Source organism: Ailuropoda melanoleuca, chromosome 4 (assembly GCF_002007445.2).
Source record: "Ailuropoda melanoleuca isolate Jingjing chromosome 4, ASM200744v2, whole genome shotgun sequence".
Lineage (NCBI taxonomy): Eukaryota > Metazoa > Chordata > Mammalia > Carnivora > Ursidae > Ailuropoda > Ailuropoda melanoleuca.
Genome location: NC_048221.1, coordinates 110,478,043 through 110,498,973, shown reverse-complemented (window position 1 = coordinate 110,498,973; position 20,931 = coordinate 110,478,043). Strand labels below are relative to the sequence as shown.

General features: G+C 36.2%; 1 protein-coding gene across 4 annotated transcripts in view; it reads left to right on the top strand.

Annotated features, from left to right (window-relative positions):
- The window catches only part of EML4 (EMAP like 4), a 150,316-nt gene that overhangs the window by 96,444 nt on the left and 32,941 nt on the right, over positions 1 to 20,931 (top strand). For all 4 annotated transcript variants that reach the window (XM_034659599.1, XM_034659598.1, XM_034659597.1 and 1 more), the window contains 7 exons: positions 2,890 to 3,013; positions 4,254 to 4,403; positions 5,362 to 5,431; positions 6,548 to 6,658; positions 8,726 to 8,821; positions 12,130 to 12,264; positions 12,375 to 12,510. In XM_034659599.1, the coding sequence (XP_034515490.1) occupies positions 2,890 to 3,013; positions 4,254 to 4,403; positions 5,362 to 5,431; positions 6,548 to 6,658; positions 8,726 to 8,821; positions 12,130 to 12,264; positions 12,375 to 12,510 (822 nt within the window). The remainder of the gene's footprint in view (positions 1 to 2,889; positions 3,014 to 4,253; positions 4,404 to 5,361; positions 5,432 to 6,547; positions 6,659 to 8,725; positions 8,822 to 12,129; positions 12,265 to 12,374; positions 12,511 to 20,931) is intronic.

The window sequence follows — 20,931 nt, the reverse complement described above, 5'->3', positions numbered from 1 at the left end:
CATTTCCTGTGTGGACCAGTAGATATGTCGATTTGTGACCCCTGTTCTAAAGTGTACATGACAGGGGCACCTGGATGGCTCACTCAGTGAAGCATCTGGCTTGGGCTCGGGTCATGTAGGGTCCCCTGCTCAGCGGGGAACCTGCTTCTCCCTTTCCCTCTGCCCTCCCCCCACTCGTGTGCTCTCTTTCTCGCTCTGCTCTCTCTCTCAAATAAATACAATCTTTTAAAAAAGTGTACATGATAGAATCAGAATTCTAGCTTATTTGCCTATACATATTGTTTTGTGGGCAGTCAAAGCTTATGAAGAGATACTATAGTGTGTTAAATCATGTATTATAAGCGGTTCCTAGACAGGGTTCAGAATGGTACAAATCCTTCTCAAAGGGAAGGGAATAAATATTTGTTGAGGACCTCATATTATCCCTTACAGTGTGATGTCTTATTTAGTGACTCATAATTGTAGTTGGTAAGTACTAGTATCATTTTGTGTATTAGGAAAATGAGGCCAGAGTCACACAGCTAGTCAGCAGTAAAGCTGGAATGCAGATCTTGATCACTCTTTTCCCAAAGCTCATGTCCTTTCCACTATAATGTATTGCCTCCCTCAGTCTCAGGAATTGTTCATGGTTCCTAGATTACGTATTTGGCCCTCAACATATATACTGCCAGTTTCCAGGCAGAGAAAACATTTTCATCCTGACAGGCATTGCCATTTTTATATTAGAAAAGTTGACAAGCACTAGATAGATAGTTTCTTTCCTTTTACTTAGTTGCTTGTGCTCCTAAGGATAAAGGAATAATTGATAAAGGATAATTGACAGAGGAAGCAATATGGTATTCTGAGCTGTCTCTATTAGCAAAGGAGAACTTTTGTTTTCTTTGATACTACTGTCCCTAAATCCATTCCCTTGGCTTGACATTTAATCTCTTCTAAGTGGTAGAAACATCTGCTAATAGTTTTATTTTTTCATCCAGAAAGCATTTATGATATATGCCTCTGATCAAAGATCCTGAGGGTAATTCCAAAGGACAGGATATCTGCCTCTAAGAATTTACTCATATATGTATTTCTTTTTTTAAGATTTTTTTATTTTTAAGTAATCTCTACACCCAATGTGGGGTCGAATTTACAACCCCAAGATCAAGAGTCACATGTTCTACTGACTAAGCCAGCCAGGGACCCCCAAGAATTTATATTCTTCTAAAAAAGAAACTTGAGGGAAATTACATAGCAAATTGATACATATAAGAAAGTAAACTATATAGAAAAGGACAAAGAGATGCTGATAAAGATGATTTCAGAAGAGAAATAGTTGCAGCTGGTAATCATTTAGTTCTCCTCAAGTCCAGCAATGCTAAAAATCATCAGGAAGGAGAGCCCACTCTTAGATTCAGAAGTAATAAAGACCTGTATCATGTGGTGTGAAAACTGTGGCGTAGGAGGCCTTAGCCTGTTCTTAGATCTAACTATGAGGCCAAGCACAAGTGAGTAATAATAATAAAAATAACTTGAACTTCTCACCCATAACAAGCACAAATACTTGCAGACATTCATCAGGTAATTTATCTTTCCTTCTTCCATGGTTCTTATTATATAAATTATTGAATTATTATGTATCCTTCTCCTTAGTAGCTTAGGTCATTATTAGAGGTCCTGGAGTTGTATCAGCCTCTGGTTGATGACCACATTTTCAGTCGGTTTCTGCCATTTTATCATATGCCAAACAAGTTGGTAAGTGCTAGACACATGCTATGCTTTTGTACTCAGTCCTTTACTTTCTCCTTCCTGTTTAGGTTTTCTTGTGGCCATTTTACCATCACTATCACCATCTACTAAACTTACCTGTATGTAGGTCATTGGGGTGCTGGGGCTGATGATGGGTGTTGTTTTTTGGTTTTTGTTTTCAGAAACAATCTCATCTGGTTAGTGAAGTTTTATTTCCTTATGTAAAAGATACACAATAAATATCGATTTGATTCTAGACTTGTCCTTAACATCTTTAATTTTAGATTGTTGCAGATCTTATAAACAACTGTTGCTTTATGTAAATAAAAGATGTCTTAGAACCCACACTGCCAATTAGAAAACTATTTCCTAGCACTGTCTTAAAAATTTTAATGTACTGTAGTTGAATTAAATTCTTTAGACCCAACCTTGATTGTTGGCACAGTCGTGAAGTGAGGGAAGTTGTTCTTTCCCTTCCAGCTATACTCACTGTATGTGGCAGATCTCTTGTTCTCTCTCTGCATCTTGACTTATGACGCTGAATGACTTCTCTCTTCATAGTACAGTCTGGGCCATGTTTTTTGTATGTGTCATTAAATAACAGTAGGTTGGGACACCTGGGTGGCTTAGTTGGTAAGCGCCTGCCTTCAGCTCAGGTAACGATCCTGGGTTCCGGAATCGAGTCCTGCATTGGGCTCGTGCTCATCAGGGAGCCTGCTTCTCCCTCTGCCCCTCCCCCGTGCTCGCTCATGTGTTCCTTTCTCTCTCTCGCTCTCAAAAAATAAATAAAATCTTAAAAAAAAAAAAAAAGTAGGTTGATTAAGGGGTATGGTAGACATGGTTGTCTGCCCTGATAATCTTTCTTATTTTCAACTGTCAGAAAAACTTTCATCATAATTTTTTTTCCATTTTTCTACTTCAGCTTTCCTGACCTCGTTTAGTTTAATTGTGAAAATAGTTATTCTCATTTAAGGAAATGATCAACAGTATTTTCTTACAATGTTTTAGACAAGGTCTTTATATAAAAATAATTATGTATAATAAGAATAGAACTCTGAACTAGCTATTTTTTTTGTCTTGTTCTTACTATATCACCTTAATAATCCACTTTTCTATGATTATTCAGAAAATTGACTTAACTTTTTTCTTGTGTTTCAACAGAAGGAGAATATGTTAAAATGTTTATGCGAGGTCGGCCAATTACAATGTTCATTCCTTCTGATGTTGAAAACTATGATGATATCAGAACAGAACTGCCTCCTGAGAAGCTGAAACTGGAGTGGGTGTATCCTTCTCTACTGTGACAGCAAATTTGTTTGCTTTGTCCTTAGTTTAAGAAAAATTCATTTACCTATACTCTATCAAAATTATCTTTATACAAAAAAAAAAATAAATGTAATAAATGTTGCAACCACTTGAGAAAGTAAAGAGATGTTACCTCTCATCCTTCACATATTATATATATTTTGCTGCAATTTAAAACCACCCAGATATCTTTGGATAGGGCAAGAGGTATTGTATGAACATCGTGGCAGCTACTTGCAGTGTGGTAGAGAAGGCATTGGACTAGAATGGGAAGACTAGTGTTTGAGTCTTGGCTCTGCCACCCCCAGTGAACCTTACTTCCCTTATAAAAAGAGGTTAATAACTCCTACTTTACTGAGCTGTTATAAGAATTAAATAAGGAAACATCAGTTAAGCATTTTGTAACCTGTGAAATAATGTAAATTATTAAGAGCTCAAATTAACAAGACTGATTCTAATTCCAGAATTAACTTCTCAGCCAAACTTTGTAAAAAATGACTATATGAAAGAGCTCTCCTAATTTCACTTAGAAATTTTCCTCTTAGAACCTTTGAGAAACTCCACAAAGCAGAATGGAGCTAGTAGTTTGAACTCAGGTTTCTGCTTCCGTTCTATACGCTCTTTCCCCTACCCTTTCGTTCATTCCCTCATTTCTTCAGAAATGAGCTTGGGAAAACTCACCAATCCTGTAATCCTGTACAACTTTTTAATAAACGCTGCCTACCAAACTGTGCCTGGCTGTCTTACTCATTATTTAGATCAAGCATATATGTCATTTTCTCAGCCCTTCTTTTGATCCCTCTCTTCACTTTCTCTCCATTTAAATTAGGTGTTCCTTCTGTGCTTTCTCCTAGGATACTGTTACTTTTCTTTCCACAATTTCTAATAATATATTTGGTGTTTGTTTTTGTCACCTTTGCCAGAGCATAAGCTTCAGGGACATAGGCCTCCGTTTTTTTGCTCAGAACTGTATGTTCAGCCTGTGCCTGCCACATGTTAGGAACTCAATATGTGTTTGGGGAATAAGGAAACTAAGATTTTATGCACATTAAAAACTCAGGATTGCACCCTGAATAGTGGCAGGACTTGAGTTTCCTGGTTCTGATGCACTCCTATTTTTTTTTTTATACCTTCCTCATTCCCTTAGGTATCCATGAAAAACTTGTTAGTTTACACCTTAAAAATTGTGTTTATTAAAAACCTTGACTTTTGTGTTTAAGATATGGTTATCGAGGAAAGGACTGTCGCGCTAATGTTTACCTTCTTCCTACCGGAGAAATAGTGTATTTCATAGCATCAGTAGTAGTACTATTTAATTATGAGGAGAGAACTCAGCGACACTACCTGGGTCACACAGACTGTGTGAAATGGTTGGTATCATTGAACACTTGTTTTTTTTCTTTGTCATTTTTGCGTTTCTTTTTAATTTGGGTTTTTTCAGAAATGGTTTCTTGTGGAGAGCTCAGATGTTAAGGATATTATGGGCATTCTGTAGAATATATTTAAGGTGGCATTTTAATATGGGGCAGTTGTAGTGGAACTTTTGAAGCATTTTTATTTCTTATGACAATTTAAATTGGTACTCTTCTGGAAAGTAATAAGCAATACATACTAAGAACAAAAAATTTACATTCTTGATGAGCTTACCCCATGGTTACAAGATGTAGAAAGAGTCTAGATGTAGACAGGAAGAGATCTTTTTAAAAATTCTGCTAGTCACCCATATGTTTATCATGAGAAATGTGGCATAAATGCTGCACTATTTTCAGTTTGTACTTTAAAGAGTTTCTTGCCCCAAGTTTGACTTGTAAGAGTTCAGCATTAAGAATTAATTCAAAGTTTGGAGGTACTATGTTCACTGTGTTCCTTTGTAGAAAAGTAGAAATGATAGAAGAGCTGTTCAGTCAATAATACGCATAAGGATTATATAGCAAACAGGGAAAATGCTGACGCTGTAATAGATTACATTTGCACAGTGCAGTACCACATCTTCACTATGATAAAACCATCTGACTATGCTCATGCATGTGCAGGACTAGAAAGGAACTTGAACAGATGAAGACAGTTTAACTTATCCTGTCACAATTGTGAATTTAGTGCTGCATTAATTTGTCTGTTTTAGTTTAGCCAAGAAAGAAAAAGTATGGCCAAGACTTAGGTGGTTGATGTTTGTTTGATTTGCTAAAGAAGATAAAGCAGATAAGTCACGATGAGAATTTTTTAATGATTAAAAACTGAAAAATGCTTGACAGATGTTGTTACTAAGGCATATTTTGGCTGTTTCACATGTTTCCCATATTTAAAATTGTTGTTAATGCTGCTTTTTAGCCTTGCTATACATCCTGACAAAATTAGGATCGCAACTGGACAGATAGCTGGAGTGGATAAAGATGGAAGGGTGAGTGGCATAGTGTTCTGCGTGCTGTATCAGTGACATTGCCATTAGAATGGAATCGATTGTAATTTTAACCATGGCTTGTTTATTTGATTCTTTTAAATGGCAACTAAGGGATTTCTAGTATAAGCAGGGAAAAAATAGTAGAATGTAAGAACATTCCAAAAATAAGAGAGAATCATACTACTTAAATATTTTTCTCTAAAATTAAAGGTTCTCCCTAAGGAAACTATTTACTTGTAAAATTGGGAGGACTCGTAAGCTTGTTACTTTTTTTTTTTTTTAACGTAGCATAACTCATCAGTGTTTACCAGAAGATACTACAGTTTCACTACTTTGATGGACCTCTTGATTTTATATATGACTAGAACTGATAACACTTTAAAAATTTCAGTTCCTATTCAATATTATTAAGTTGGTTTACGTAATAAATCCCTTACTTATAAGGATCAACAGTGAGTATTGGTGACTGACTAACATGTGTCTGAATGTACCCATTACATTCTCTGGCTTGAGTTTATTTAAAGAAAAGGAGTTGGAATGGTTATATTGGGTGACTTCTAAGGCCCCTTCCAGTTTCATATTCTGTTTAAGAACTGTTTAGCAATTTATTGGACTCTGATTAGAAAAAAAAGTATTATTTTCCCAGGAATGAAGGTAATGTTAAAAGAGTATCCAGAGCAAATTTGCCTGGGTTAGAATTCTAACTCTGCATTTTAATAACTGTATAACTTTGGGCAAGTTATTCAAATCTCTGTATCCGTTTCCTCATCTGTTAAATGGTGATTATTATAGTACATAGTTCATGGGATTATGAGGATTAAATGAATTAATACATGTACTTAGAATAGGTTATGACATAGTAAATACTAAATCATTTGCTGCTACTATTATTATCACTGTTGTTATTTTCTCGTTTTCATAGTATGAGAGGAAAATACCTACTCAACATTCTTTGGGGTCATGTCTAATATAGTAGCTATTTTATATTAGATGTTTATCCATCCCCACTGCTTTTTAAAGATGGCAAAGAGTTCTGTGTGGTAGCAGTATATATTTGCACCCAGCTGAATACCAGTTAGTCTTGCTATCTTGTGTTTTTCCCCTTGTTTTTTGCAGCCTCTGCAACCCCATGTCAGAGTGTGGGATTCAGTTAGTTTATCCACACTACAAATTATTGGACTTGGGACCTTTGAGCGTGGAGTAGGATGCCTGGATTTTTCAAAAGCAGTAAGTGACAATTTTTAAAGAAGTAAGCAAGTTGCACAAAGAAGCAGAAAGGAAGATAAGCTCAGTTTTCTGTTCACGCGTGTCTGTGTATGTGTGTGTGTGTGTGTATTCATAGAAAGTGCTAATTCCGAATTTTTAGCTATTGCTTAGCAATGGCCAGCATTTTAACCTAGGTACTGAAGTACTTTGCTTTAAATGGGATACAGGTTGTTATACCTAATTATACTTTTGTTCTGTTCTGAAATAGGATTCCTGTAGTAGCAGGAAATGTTCAGAGGAAAAATACATAGCATGGTATAATTGAAATAAGCAGTAGGACGTGCTTTTGCTTCAGCTTGAATCATGGAAATCTATTTTATTTAGAAAATTCACAGACATGAAAGTTGGCCAATTCTATACAAATACTGGCTTTTCTTCATGACATGTTGTAACAAATGAAATTATCAGATCTTTGTGGGGTGCCTGGGGGGCTCAATTGGTAAGCGTATGCCTTCAGGTCAGATCATGATCCTGGAGTCCCAGGACTGAGTCCTGCATTGGGCTTCCTGCTCAGCGGGGAGCCTGCTTCTCCCTCTGACCTTTCCCCCCTCTCATGCTCGCTCTCTCTCTTTTGCTCTGTCTCTCTCAAAGAAATAAAATCTTAAAAAAAAGAATTCAGACCTTTGTACTCACTAAAATCATGGATTATCTTGGTTCTGAATTGATGACAACATGAGTTTAAAATTCAGTATCTAGCAGTCTTATCTAAACCTTGAGGCTTTATTCTGAGTGGAAAATAAAACAAGGATATTACCTATTGAAACATTCTATTTATTCTTGAATTATATACAATTATTGTAGAGTGTACGGGAGATCTACATTTTAGGATCCATTTTAAATTTCAAATACAAATACCTCTCCAGATTTTATTGGGCCTAACTCATACTTTAGAATATATACATGTATTCATATTTCCTCTTCAGTTCCTAGCTTTCAGCAGGTTTATTATGGATTATAGGAGTTTTGTGGGACATGGAGGTGGAAGGCACATTTTTAGAACAGAAAGATAAATTTGGGTGGACATAGGAATTGTGCTAGTTTTGAAGGTACGGAATGTCCAGAGGTCCAGTGAAACAAGAATTGTGAGAAAGGCATTTACAAAAGGTGATAACTGGACAGAAGAACTTTCACTACCTTTCTTACCCCTAAATTTCTGTAGCAGAAACTGTTTTCATCTTGTTGATACCATTGTTACAGTGTTAAGACTATCTTGGATTGCCTCATACTCTAACTTTTCCTAGTTTAGGTAATTGTTCTAATATAGGCTAAAAGAAAGATAAAGAGAAGAGAGTAAGCTCTCCCCTTCCTTAGTACCTCTTACTTTTCACCACAGTATTTCTTTCTCCCATATATGTCATTAGGCATATGCTGCAAATGCCACTGGAAAATAAATATTAATAGCCACATTTTTTTTCTTAAGCTGGGAGACAAATTATGTGAATGAAAATGATTTCAGAAAAAAAGAAAAGAGGGGCGCCTGGGTGGCTCAGTTGGTTAAGTGTTCGACTCTTGATTCAGTTCAGGTCATGATCTCAGGATCATGAGATCAAGCCCTGTGTTGGGTTCCACACCTGAGTGGTGAATCTGCTTGAGATTCTCTGTCTCTACCTCCCTTGGCCCTCCCTGCCCATGTTTACTCTCTCGCTCTCTTGCTCTCAAATAAATCTTTAAAAAAAAATTTTTTAAGGAAAATAGAAAATTATTTATCTCATTTATTCATGTTAATGTAAGTCAGGTATATTGTGGAAAACTAAATTGCTGTCTCTGAATAACAAAAGTAAACGAGATGGCAAGTAGAAATTAACCTAGGGAAAAATTAAAAATAGAAAATATTTTTAAAAGAATCTTCATTATATTTCTGAAGAAAATACAGTCAGGAAATAGTATAATCCTTTTCTTTCAAGGAGCTGTGAGTTTAAAGAATTTGGGATTACCTTAATGTTGGCAGTTTTAATAATATGGTATTTCTTCTTAGAAAGTCAGCCTTAACTGAAAAATTTTAAATGCCTTTAATTGGCTTTTCTTTAGGATTCAGGTGTTCACTTATGTGTTATCGATGACTCCAATGAGCATATGCTTACTGTGTGGGATTGGCAGAAAAAATCAAAAGGAGCAGAAATAAAGGTAAATCAAAAGAATTTTTAATTATTAATTTTTAGAAAACATTATTTGTTTTGCAGATCCTTGGAAGTATATTGCATATCCTTAAGTTGCAAGAGCATAACAATTGGCCATATTCATTAGATTTATTGATTTGCCATCATTCTAATGATATTAAGAATAGCATTCTTAAAATAATGTATTTTTTTAAACAACACCTATTTATAGTCTGTAGTTTCTGTGGTAGTATCTATAGATCCTGAGGTCAGTTCTTAAAGTATTCTTAAGATAAAATAGTTAAGCACCTCAACCAAATTCCAGTGGTATTTCAGACACATTGTACTACTGAAATGCCAAAGTAGATGGTTATCTCATCTCAAAATTAACTCTGAATACTCTACCTGGTTTCTTCTTAACAAAATTTGTTACTTCATTCAATCTTTAAAGTTTTAAAAATCTAAAGGAAAAATTCATCCTAGGAATATAACTGACGTAACCAAAAAGCATATGTAACGGTAAGTTTTTTGGTCTTAATTACATGTATGGGATTATTACGTAAAATGCTACAGCATTTATAATTGGTGTAGAATAGGGTTGATCCCTTTGCGTGGATCAGGCTATAACTTGTAAGAAAAGAATATAACTATGTTCATATGGGTGGAAATGGCCTCCCTCTGACAGGCTTTCAGAGGGATTCAGAATGACAGGATAACTATAAAAAGCCTGTGACATATTTGCTGTACTCTTAAATAACATCACATTCCTCTTTAGTTGTGCACTCTCTCTCAGCAGTTTTGTTTGGTATAAGCTTCAAGCTTTCAGCTCGTTCGTCAAAAACATTCTTTTAAACAGTGTAAGTTAATCTTTTGAAAGAAATAGAGTAGATTGATTGTACTTGAAAAGAATATGACATGTCAGGAAACCTCAAACCTTGAAAAACAAATGAGGATATGGATTGTCTTTCAGCCATCATTCATAGTAATTAAGCATTGAAACATGGGGACGTTTTACTGAAGTGAAATGGGTGAATTTTGATCCTTTGTAGTAAAGGCTACCAGTTGAGGTCTTGTGGTTTTCCTCCTACTGGCCACTCTTAGATCTCCTTTCCAGGACCTTAAATGTTAGTATTCTTCAGAGTTATATCCCATATCCTCCACTGGTATCACGTATGCTCTTACGGCCTTAGTTATTGTCTGTTGTGTCCCATATCAGTTAACTCTAACCCATATCTCTCTCACACACTTAAACCTGTATTTCTTATTGCCTGCTAGGCATCTTTATTTGAATGTCCTCTCCCACAAGTCAAAATCAACATGTCCCATTCTGCACTAATCATCTTCCTTAGCCCTCAACCAGTCTCGCCTCCCACCACGTTCCACCTACTTGGGAAAGCTGGAAACTCTTTTCCCCTCGCTTGTCACACTTAAGCTCTATATCCCAGATATCTGTATTAGAGCTCTTTCCAGTGCAGATGACTGCAAGACAACTTAAAGATAACTTGAAGAGAATTTATTGATTCATGGTTAGGGAGAAAAAGAACACATCTAGAAAAAGTCGGAGGGGAATTTTATCTCAGGAATGACTTGATTCAGGGACTGGATCACTGATTCTCTTCTCTCTCTTCCTTTTGCTGTGTGTCGACCTTATTCTCTTCCACTGTAGGTGAGCTCTGTTTTTGCTGAAGTCACAGAAATTTGGGGAGTTGGTATATACCCAGTTAAAGTTTAAAATTCAGTTTTTAAGGAATATACAATAACATGGATAGAAGAAAATATTTTGAAGCTGTTACTTCTCTGCATATTATTTTGTATTTTCAACATAGTCAGAATCCCAGCATGATTTTCATCGAAGTTGACAAGCTGAGTATGTGTGGAAATATGAAGGAATAAGAGTAGACAAAAACAACAAGGTTGATGAGTGTGTGAGGTAACTGGAATTCTCATACACTGCTGTATATTGAACATAGAAATCAGCACAGCCATTTTTGGAAAACTGTTTGGCATTACCTTCTAAAGTTGAACATACATATGTGCATATCCTCTACCGTCCTGTTCCACTCTTAGGTATAAACCCAACAGAAGTATATCCGTGTGTTGGCCAAAAGACAACTAACCAAAATTAATCATAGCCAAAAAAAGGGAAGTTACCCAAATGCCAATCAGTAGGAGAATGAGTAAATCAATAATGTGGTCTTTACATACAAAGAAATACAATACAGCAATGAGAATGAACAAATTACAACATGTGCACCAATATGAAGTGAATCTCACAAATGTAGATAAAATGGGGTCAGACACAAAGGAGTACATTCTGTATGATTCTATTTAAATAAAGTACTCTCTGCTGCTACAAATTAGGATCATGGTTACTTGAGCAGACATAGGAGATATTGTCTAGAAAAGGTATCTAAGTTGTTTCTGGAATGTTAGAAATGTTCTTTTCCTTGTTCTAGATACGGTACAGAAGTGTGTTCAATTTGTGAAAATTTATCAAGCTATGTATGTACTTAGGATTTGAGTACTTTCCTATATATATAAACTGAGTAAACAATAGCTAACGATAAACAGCTGTACAAGCACGTATATTTTACCTCACTGTTGTTTGAATTAAGTTTGCTTTTGCCATAAAATATATGATAATTCAGTTGTGATTTACTGAAAATACAGAAATATGCTGTTTTAAAAATATCCTCAATTCAGTAATTTTATTGAAAAAACTGTATTTGTAATTCCTTTGTGACTCTCATGCCTGTTTTCTTCCACTGTCTCACTCCAGTTCTTTTAAACTTCTGTCCTTTCTAGGTTTTTTTGAGGAAAGAACATAAAACTTCTTAGTTTTTTGTTTTTTCATTTCTGTAGGTATCAGTAGTGACCGTTCTGTATCTACTTTTTAAGCCTTCAGCCTGATGATGAATCTCTAAATCAGTAATATTTTGGTCAATAGTAGTAGTACCAAGAAAGATAAGACTGTCATTTTGATGGGAAAAAAAAAAAGTCTGTCTTTGTGATAGAATGTACATGGCTCTTGCATTTGCTAGTTTTAGTGTACTTTTACCTGAATGTGTGAGAAATTAAAAGAATTTAAAACTAATTCATATGTCTTCCTAGTGCAGACTTATTATACGTAAATAGCATAAAAGATACAGTAGTAAGAGGACATCAAATTTAAATCATTATTCTAAAAATCTATTAAAATTTTTCAGGAAAATTGATCTTTGAAGAAAAGGCATTTTCTCAAAATGTTTCCCAGTCTTTGATTGTCAGTAGCTGTAATTGGTACTTGATGGCGATAAGAGTATACATTCATCTAAAGCTTTATTTCTCTGTCCACAGACAACAAATGAAGTTGTTTTGGCTGTGGAGTTCCATCCAACAGATGCAAATACCATAATAACATGTGGTAAATCTCATATCTTTTTCTGGACCTGGAGTGGCAGTTCACTAACAAGAAAACAGGGAATTTTTGGGGTAAGGATCAGAATGTTATAACTTCATTATAAAACTTGATTTTTTTTAATCGTTGATAAACAAACATCATGCCAAAGGGAAAACTGAAAATTCTCATTGTTTCATTGTAGAAATATGAAAAACCAAAATTTGTGCAGTGTTTAGCATTCTTGGGGAATGGAGATGTTCTTACTGGCGACTCAGGTGGAGTCATACTTATATGGAGCAAAACTACTGTAGAACCCACCCCCGGGAAAGGGCCTAAAGGTACAGTATTTACAGTATTCTCACATTAAAGTCACATCTTGCTGTTGCAGGCTGGCTCTTACTCCTCAAATTGCCTTTGGTTTTTAAGCTTTTTCATGATGATCTGTTTTTTAAAATTAAATTCTTCATGGTTATTCACTGAGCCTACATAACCTACATTTGACTATAGTCAACCTTTCCTTTTAGGAGGTTAATACAAAGTAATTAGAGATGATATAGATATATGTTAATTTAAGCAGTATAAAGATTAAGAGAGAAATCATCCTGATCGTTAGTGTTTTATGAAGCCTTCACAGGAGAAATGGTACTGAAGCTACACCATAACAAATGTACAAGACTACAAAAGTACAAAAGATATGGAACCTTGATCAGTTTAGGGAAACAGCGCAAGCAAAGGCAGAAGGATGGCAATGAATGTGAGGCATCCAGGATAATGTGAATCCGTTTGTCATGTAAAAGTTAACAGACAAGAGCTAGCCAATTTGAAGGGAATTTTATTTTGTTTTATTTTTTAAAGATTTTATTTTTTTGACAGCAGAAGCAGGGCAAACAGGAGAGGGAGAAGCAGGCTCCCCACTGAGGCAGGAGCCAATGCAGGACTCAATCCCAGGACCCTGGGATCATGACCTGAGACAAAGTCAGCCACTTAACCGACTAAGCTGCCCAAGCGCTCCAGGAAATTTGATTTTAGAAAATAGTAGTGTTTTGTAATTCCTACTATCAGTTTAATATATACTAAGTAATTGATAATTTAAGTAGGGATTAAGATACAGATTGTTTTGAGTTATACACAAGAATCCTTAAAACTGGTTGTTGAGCTCACCATAGAAGAAGAGTTATGAGGCCAGGGGTCCTTTATCCCCCAGTTAGATAACAAAAAAAGTAACACCTGCAAGTATTACAGAAGTGAAATTTAAAAAGAAAAAAAGTTAACAAGATACAACTCTTTATTTAGCGCCCCTGAAGAGGGGAGGAGAGAGTTTCTAGGATTATCAGTACTATAGAGACGTCAAGAATAAAAACCAAGAACCAACCATTAGTAGTTTGCAATATCAATAGAACATTAAGGCCCCAAAACAGTATAGAGCAGCCAGTCTCAAAATGGAGAATTTTGAGAATCCAAGAAGAAAATGGAATGGGAAATAGAGAGCTACTAGAGTCAGTCAGTGTTTTTAAGGTTGCCTAAAACCCGAAAATAAAATGGGAATTGCTGGTAAAGAGAAGGAGACTAAAAAGAGAGAGATGAGAATACCTAGATTGGGCATATGATGAGGAATTATCCTTGAAAAAGAGCAAGGCCCTCCATCTTATTCTGAGACTGGAACCTTAGGAACGGAGATATCTTATGTGGGTAAATGGGGGGTGGGGGAAGGTCTTGCAGGATGACCTTGATCTCAGTAAAGGCAGCTCTGTTAAAGACTTGTATTGAAGTTTTTATTTTTAATGGATTGAAAAAGAATAGTAATGTAGTAAAGCATCACATAATCAGACTCTGTTACTTTAGAGTTCTACTTGTTGGAATTGGGGTCCTGTTGAACCCTTTGTCTTATGTATGGATATTGGTCATCTTATAATAAATGAGTAATAAAACCAAACCCCTATAAATTTAGAGATATTATTTTCTAAACAATTAATGATTAAAACTATCCTTATCGAGTCTAAAAAGCCTGTTTCCAAGGATCTGAACAGCTGATGATTAGTAGTTATTTATAGTATAGTAATAAAGAATGATAATCCTAATTACTACATTTGTGGCACATTTCCTACCTTTCTCCTCTCCTTTTCCCAACATAGCAACAGACTAGAGGGTTCTGTCCCCCTTGGGCTGGGTCTGGTGGTTTCTGTGAGGGCAGTATGCATGTCCATGTTAACAAGATGGGAGAGAGGAGGGAAAAAGAATAAACTCATAGTTTGGTCCCCTTCTTCTTTTTCTTACTATAGCCCCTCTTCCCAGCCCCCATGGTGGGCCTTGGCATTTCTTTAGCTTTACTTCAAATTGATTGTTCTCAAAAATACAGATATATTCTTTTATTTTTTTTTAAGAATTTATTTATTTATTTGAGAGAAAGAGCGCGCATGAGAGAGCACAAGCAAGGGGGAGCAGCAGAACGAGGGGGAGAGGGAGAAGCAGGCTCCCTGCTGAGCTGGAAGGCCAATGTGGGACTCCATCCCAGGACCCTGGGATCATGACCTGAGCCAACGGCAGATGCTTAACTGACTGAACCATCCAGGTGCCCCAGCACAGATATATCTTTATTTTTATAAAGTCCCATTTGCACCCGAACGCACAAGTCCACTTTGCCCTTTCCTATGGTAGATGAAAAAATTCGAGGAATGGCACTGAAAAATAGCCTTTTTTTCAACCCTATTTTTTCCTTACTGTTTAAAAAAAATAAAGCTGTTAAAATATCCAGAGTACCGTGCTTCCTTCAAAGTAGAAGGTTATGAGAGAAAAATTAGAGACCTTGTTCTAAAATCAGTGAGCTGGGAATAGAGAGAGATCCTTTATTAGCAGCAACAGGTTGTAGCAGCAGAAAGAAAACTAGCTGAACCAATCAGACTCTTGAGACTCCACAAGAAAAGAGGTGGAGATTGACAGGGAACCGACCGGGGGTTCCTGAGACATTTCCCCTAGGATGGCAGAGCAGTACACCCTGGTTTCTCTTATTCATCCAGCCTCACCTTAAACACACTGAAACAACTTCCCTTTGTCTCCCCCAGAGTCTCTGCATCAGACCGTGGAAATCATCACAAATAACTTATGAATAAGGGAATTCTTGTTTCTCAGAAGAAAAGCCCTAATTTACGTGTCTGTCTTCCCTAATAGACTTTCCCAGGACTAACACAATGTCTGGCGTTTGGTACTAGCTGTTTGCAAATTATTTGTTAAACATTTTGTTAAGGAAATGTTGTCTTACCTTTGGGTGTTAGTGTAGGAATAAAAGTTGATGAAAGTACTATTTTCATGAAAATGTGGAATTTGTAGCCTTGTAAATTTCTTACGATTGTGCAGATTTTTATACTGTATTTTTTGGGAGATATACTACAATAGTGTTTTCCATATCCGTTCAGCTGAATTTCTAAATTTGGTGGGTGAATTGGATAGAAGTTAATCCTTAAATTGTATTACCGGCGATCCTGATCTCAGTCACTGGCTGTGCATTCTTTAGCTTCTTTTGTCTGGTTTAGGTTCAAATTTCTTAAGGATGGCAGTGGATTGAGGAATCTTGAGAAAAAAGAAAGAACAATGATGCTATCAACTACCTTTCCCACTCATCTGTTTTCTTTTTCCTGGGCTCATTTGCTCAGTATTAGAAATGTGAGGAAGAGCATTGTCCAGCAAAACAGTGACTTAAATTGTTGACATGTTATCCTCCAACACTAAGCAGACTGTGTGCTGAGGTGGGAGGCAGGGAGAGGTTTTTATTTTGTTTTTGTCTAAAAAACTTGTGGCTTAGCCTTTGTGCCAAGAAAATCTGCATGTGAACATATAGGAAGTAGGAAATCTAATCTTTATAAACTGCTGGGCACATGAAATGGACTGTATTATACTCTGCCACATGACTGACTGATCCTGTTATGGGCAAACTTGTTAAGAATTTTGTTTCTTCCTTTACATTTAAGGGTTTCAGTTCTGTAAGTATGGCTAGAGGAAGGGTTTGATGAGTGCAGTGAAATAAATGTATAAGCTTAGATCAGAACATTCAAAGTTCCCATTTTTAAATTCTTGCCCAAAATTTCAATAGACTGATCCATTTTGCATATTCCTTGATACGTATTTCTGCATCCATGGCTGACAGCCTTTTCAACCAAAAATACTGTGATAACATGTCTGATAAAGGAATATTTTTAGATGGCAGAAGTTTAATTTCATAACTGATTCATAAAGTGTAGAATATATATGATTTGATATATTGTATATATGGCAAATGATTACTACAAATTCTTAAGATTTACTCTCAGGATCTTTCAGTATACAATATAGTATTGTTAATTATAGTCACCATGCTGTGTATTTTTACATCCCCAGAACTCACTTATCTTATAACTGGATGTTTCTGCCTTTTGACCATTGTGACCTATTTCCTCCACCACCACCTCTGACAACCACCAGTCTGTTCTGTTTCTATTAGCTCATTTTTTTTTAGATTTTTACTTGTGAGATCATATAGTATTTCTTTCTGTGTCTGACTTATTTCACTTAGCATAATACCCTCAAGGTTCATCTATGTTGTTACAAATGGCAGGATTTCCTTCTTTTTTTTATTCCATTGTGTATGTGTGTGTATACCACATTTTCTATATCAGTTCATCTGCCAATCAACACTTAGGTTGTTTTAGTATTTTCTGTTTATCATGTGAGTACAAGGTACTTATTTCCTACCTGTATGAGAAAGTTCAGATTTTTCTTTTATGAAATAATTTGTAAGTTTTAAGCAGGGGGAGGGGAAGTTGAGGATATTACAAGATCATTAAATTTCCATTATTCTTAAATCTTTGCCAAATTCCTCTAAGGAACTGAGAAACACCATTTTACCTGCTCTCCAAATAATCAACATGAGCACATTTGCCCAGTTGCTAATAATATAACATAAATTTCAAAGTCTCCCTGACATTTGATTCCATAGTTAAATAGGCACAGAAAGCCCTCCAAACTATCCTTACTTGGCAGTCAAGGTAAACTGCTTTTTAAGGAAACTTTGTTTCTGTTAGAGAGGAGAAAAAAGAGGGTATTTGCAATTAAGCTTGGATAGACTTGGCCATGATTACATCTGGAGGTACAATAGGTTTTTAAATTCAAGGATAATTATTTTTCTTGGTAGGTATTTCAAACATTACTTGGCTTAAATTGGAAAGTCAGAAATACAGGCCCATAAGAAAGAAATCTTTGATAATCTGTTTTATTGGTAAATACTATCTAAAGGGAACTTTGATAATGTGTTTAAATTTGAAACACAAATTTTATCTCAATTAGTATTAGGTCCTCAGGAAATAACTCTCATGGGGTAGGAGACTTGAGAGTGGAAATCTCACGGAGCTGATACTACTCAGATATTTTTATTTTTGATGAAGGATTTGTTCCTCAGGTTTATTTTCTGTTTTCTAACATTCCATCATTCTAGGAAGATTTTAAGTGTTTAGTAAGGTTGTCCTGTCTGGAAGTATGGAAGACTGAATTTAAAACAGAAAAACTATTGCATTTTTCTACATTCTGATGGAGATCCATGAAATTCCACATCTCTGCTGTTTGTAATTTCTTGCATGGTACCATGGTACTTTCAGACTCTCTTGTTAATTTGTGCATTAGAAAGTAAGCCCTTTTGTCCCCCCCCCCCAACAATAAAAGTTCACACCTCAGGGTGCCTGGTGGCTCAGTCAGTTAAGCATCCAAGTATTGATCTCAGCTTAGGTCTTGATCTCAGGTCATGAGTTCAAGCCCTACACTGACCGTGGAGCCTACTTAAAAAAAATCACATCTATCAGACGTCCTTTCTCTCTTGTTCACATCAGGGCCATGATCGATAATTGGTTGGCTGTCTTACTGGACACAGTTGTGTTGGTGTTCAATGTTTAAAGTATTTTTAGGTGATAAATGTTGTAAGCTGAGGCAGTTGATGTGAATAGCAAGTTTGTTGGAGTTCTCCCAGCTCTGCGGATTCGAGCAAGCTCCAATCCAAATCAGGCAAGCCCTTTCCTTTCTCTCTGCCAAATGTACCCATCTCTTAAATATCTGTACCACTAGCTCCCTCATACTGAGTAATTTTTAGAATCAGCTGTAGCATTCTTTTTTCAAGGATACCAAAGCCCTACAAATTTTAGTTAATTTTTTAAATACAATGGTAGCTCAAATAGATAAGTACAAGTGAACAATCTCAGTGACAGCTCTATTGAGATGCAGTTCACAGACCATAAAATTCACCCTTTTAAAATGTACAAAATTGATTTTTAGTACAGAGTTATATACCCATCACCACTGTCTAATTTCCAAACATTTTATCACCCCAAAAACAAACACTGGGCCCATTATCAGGCATTTCCCATTTCTTCCTCCCTTCAGCCTCTAGCAATCATTTGTCTAATTTTGGTCTCTGTGGATTTGCCTATTTTGGACATTTCATGTAAATTGAATCATATAATATATGCTCCTTTGTGACTGGCTTCTTTTATTGGAACCCTAGTGTTTTCAAGGTTCATCCATGTTGCGGCTTGTATCAGTACCTCATTCCTTTTTATGGCTGAATAATATTATATATTATGAACATACCATATTTTGTTTATCCATTCTTCCATTGATGAACAATTTAGAAAATGAACAAGTTTTTTCAGTTTCATTGAGATATAATTGGCATATAATTTTGTATACACTTAAGGTATATAATGTAATAATTTGATTTGATGTATGTTTATATTGCAGAACGACTACCACAGTAAGTTTTATTTATATCCATCACCTCAAATAGTTATAGATTTTACTCTTTTAATGAGAACTTGTGAGATCTACTCTCTTCACAGCTTAATTTTCAGATATATAATACGGTATTTTTAACTGTAGTCACCGTGGTGTGCGTTGAATTCCAAGAACTTATTTATCTTATAACTAGAAGTCTGTACCTTTTAACCACCTTCACTCATTTCTCTCAGTGAATAATTTTTAAACCTGTAATTTTTTTTCAGTATTCCACGTGATTTAAGATCTACTTATTGACTTACTTTGGCCATATTAAACAAGGTGCTACCTTCCCATTTTTAGCCTCGTAACTGATTCTACAAGGTGTCTTCCAAAGAGCTTTTACTCTTGCTCTCCTAGCCTCACTAGCCAGATAAAGAGGTTCATTGAGTTAAGGTATCATGAATACCAAAGAAGGAGTTCTCAGGAAATGAAGTGGTTATAGAGGGTCTGATGGGTGCCTGGCTCGTTCTCTTGGTGGAACATGAGACTCTTGATCTCAGGGTCATGAGTCTAAGCCCTATGTTGGGCGTGGAGCCTATGTAATTACTTAAGAGGATCTGATTATATATAAAATATACACACATATTACCTACATAGCTGACCCTTGAACAAGGGGGGTTTGAATTGCATGGGTCCAGTTATACATAGATTTTTTACAGTACTGTAAATGTATTTTTTTTTAAGATTTTATTTATTTGAGAGAGAGAAAGATAGCACAAGGGCAGGGGGAAGAGGCAGAGAGAGAAGGAGAGGTGGACTCCCCACTAAGCAGGGAGCCAGATGGCGGGGCTCAACCCCAGGACCCTGACACATGATCTGACCTGAAGGCAGAAGCTTAACTAGCTGAGCCACGCAGGTGCCCTTCTTATGATTTTTCTCAATAATATTTTCTCTAGCTTTATTGGAAGAATACAGTATGTAATACATACAACATACAAAAGATGTGTTAATCGATTATTGATGTTATCATTGAGGCTTCCTGTCAACAGTAGGCTATTAGTAGTTAAGTTTTGGGGTAAGTTTTGGTACACCTAACCCCTGTGGTGTTTAGTGGTCAGGGTTGTGTGTACGTGCGTGTATGTGTTTATCTATCTATACACATATAAATTATTTGTTTTTTAATCTCCACATGGACTTTACTCAAAGTATTTTTTTATGGACCTGCCTTGTCCCTTCCTGGGTACTTGTAAAGTGCTATGGGCATGTAAGAAAGCTGGGCTATCATTCAGCCATCACATTGGTACAACCAGACCGTTTTTAACATACTTCTCCAGTTGGTCAAAAGCCACTGCTCCAGGCTACTAGTGCCCACTTCCACCCCAGTACCTTCCCAGTCTTCCATTTCTTAGCAAGTAAAGGAAGCAATCCTTGGCAGAGCAGAGGGCCTCCACGTCAACAGTGTTTGGTTTTTTTTTTATATTTATTTGCCAGAGAGAGAGCACAAGCAGGGGAAGCAGCATGCAGAGGGAGAAGCAGGCTCCCTGCTGAGCAGGGAGCCTGATGCAGGGCTTAGTCCCAGGACCCTGGGATCATCACCTGAGCTGAAGGCAGACGCTTAACCGACTGACCCACCCAGGCATCCCAACAGTGGTTATTAAATGTTAAATATTATACCTGTTACCTCAGCAGGAAATGAAGACTTCTTGGGAAGCTTAAAGGAACATTGAGTGAAGACTTGAGTTCTCATCACAGTTTTGTCACTAGCTATGTGGTATCGGTTAAGCCACTTCTATACCTCTGTGTCCTCAGCTCTAAAATCAGAAAAGTAAGACCTACCCTACCTACCATGTACAGGATGATTATAAGAGATAGTAAGTTCTGAAGCTGATGTATCCTCCGTTGTCTGTGGAATTATCACTACTTCAGTTTATCATTTTGTAAGAATTATTTTGAAATGTTTTCAGAGTAACTAAATATTGACATAAATGCAAAAGGAGGAACTTTTGATTCTTCACTCTGTAGTTAAAATT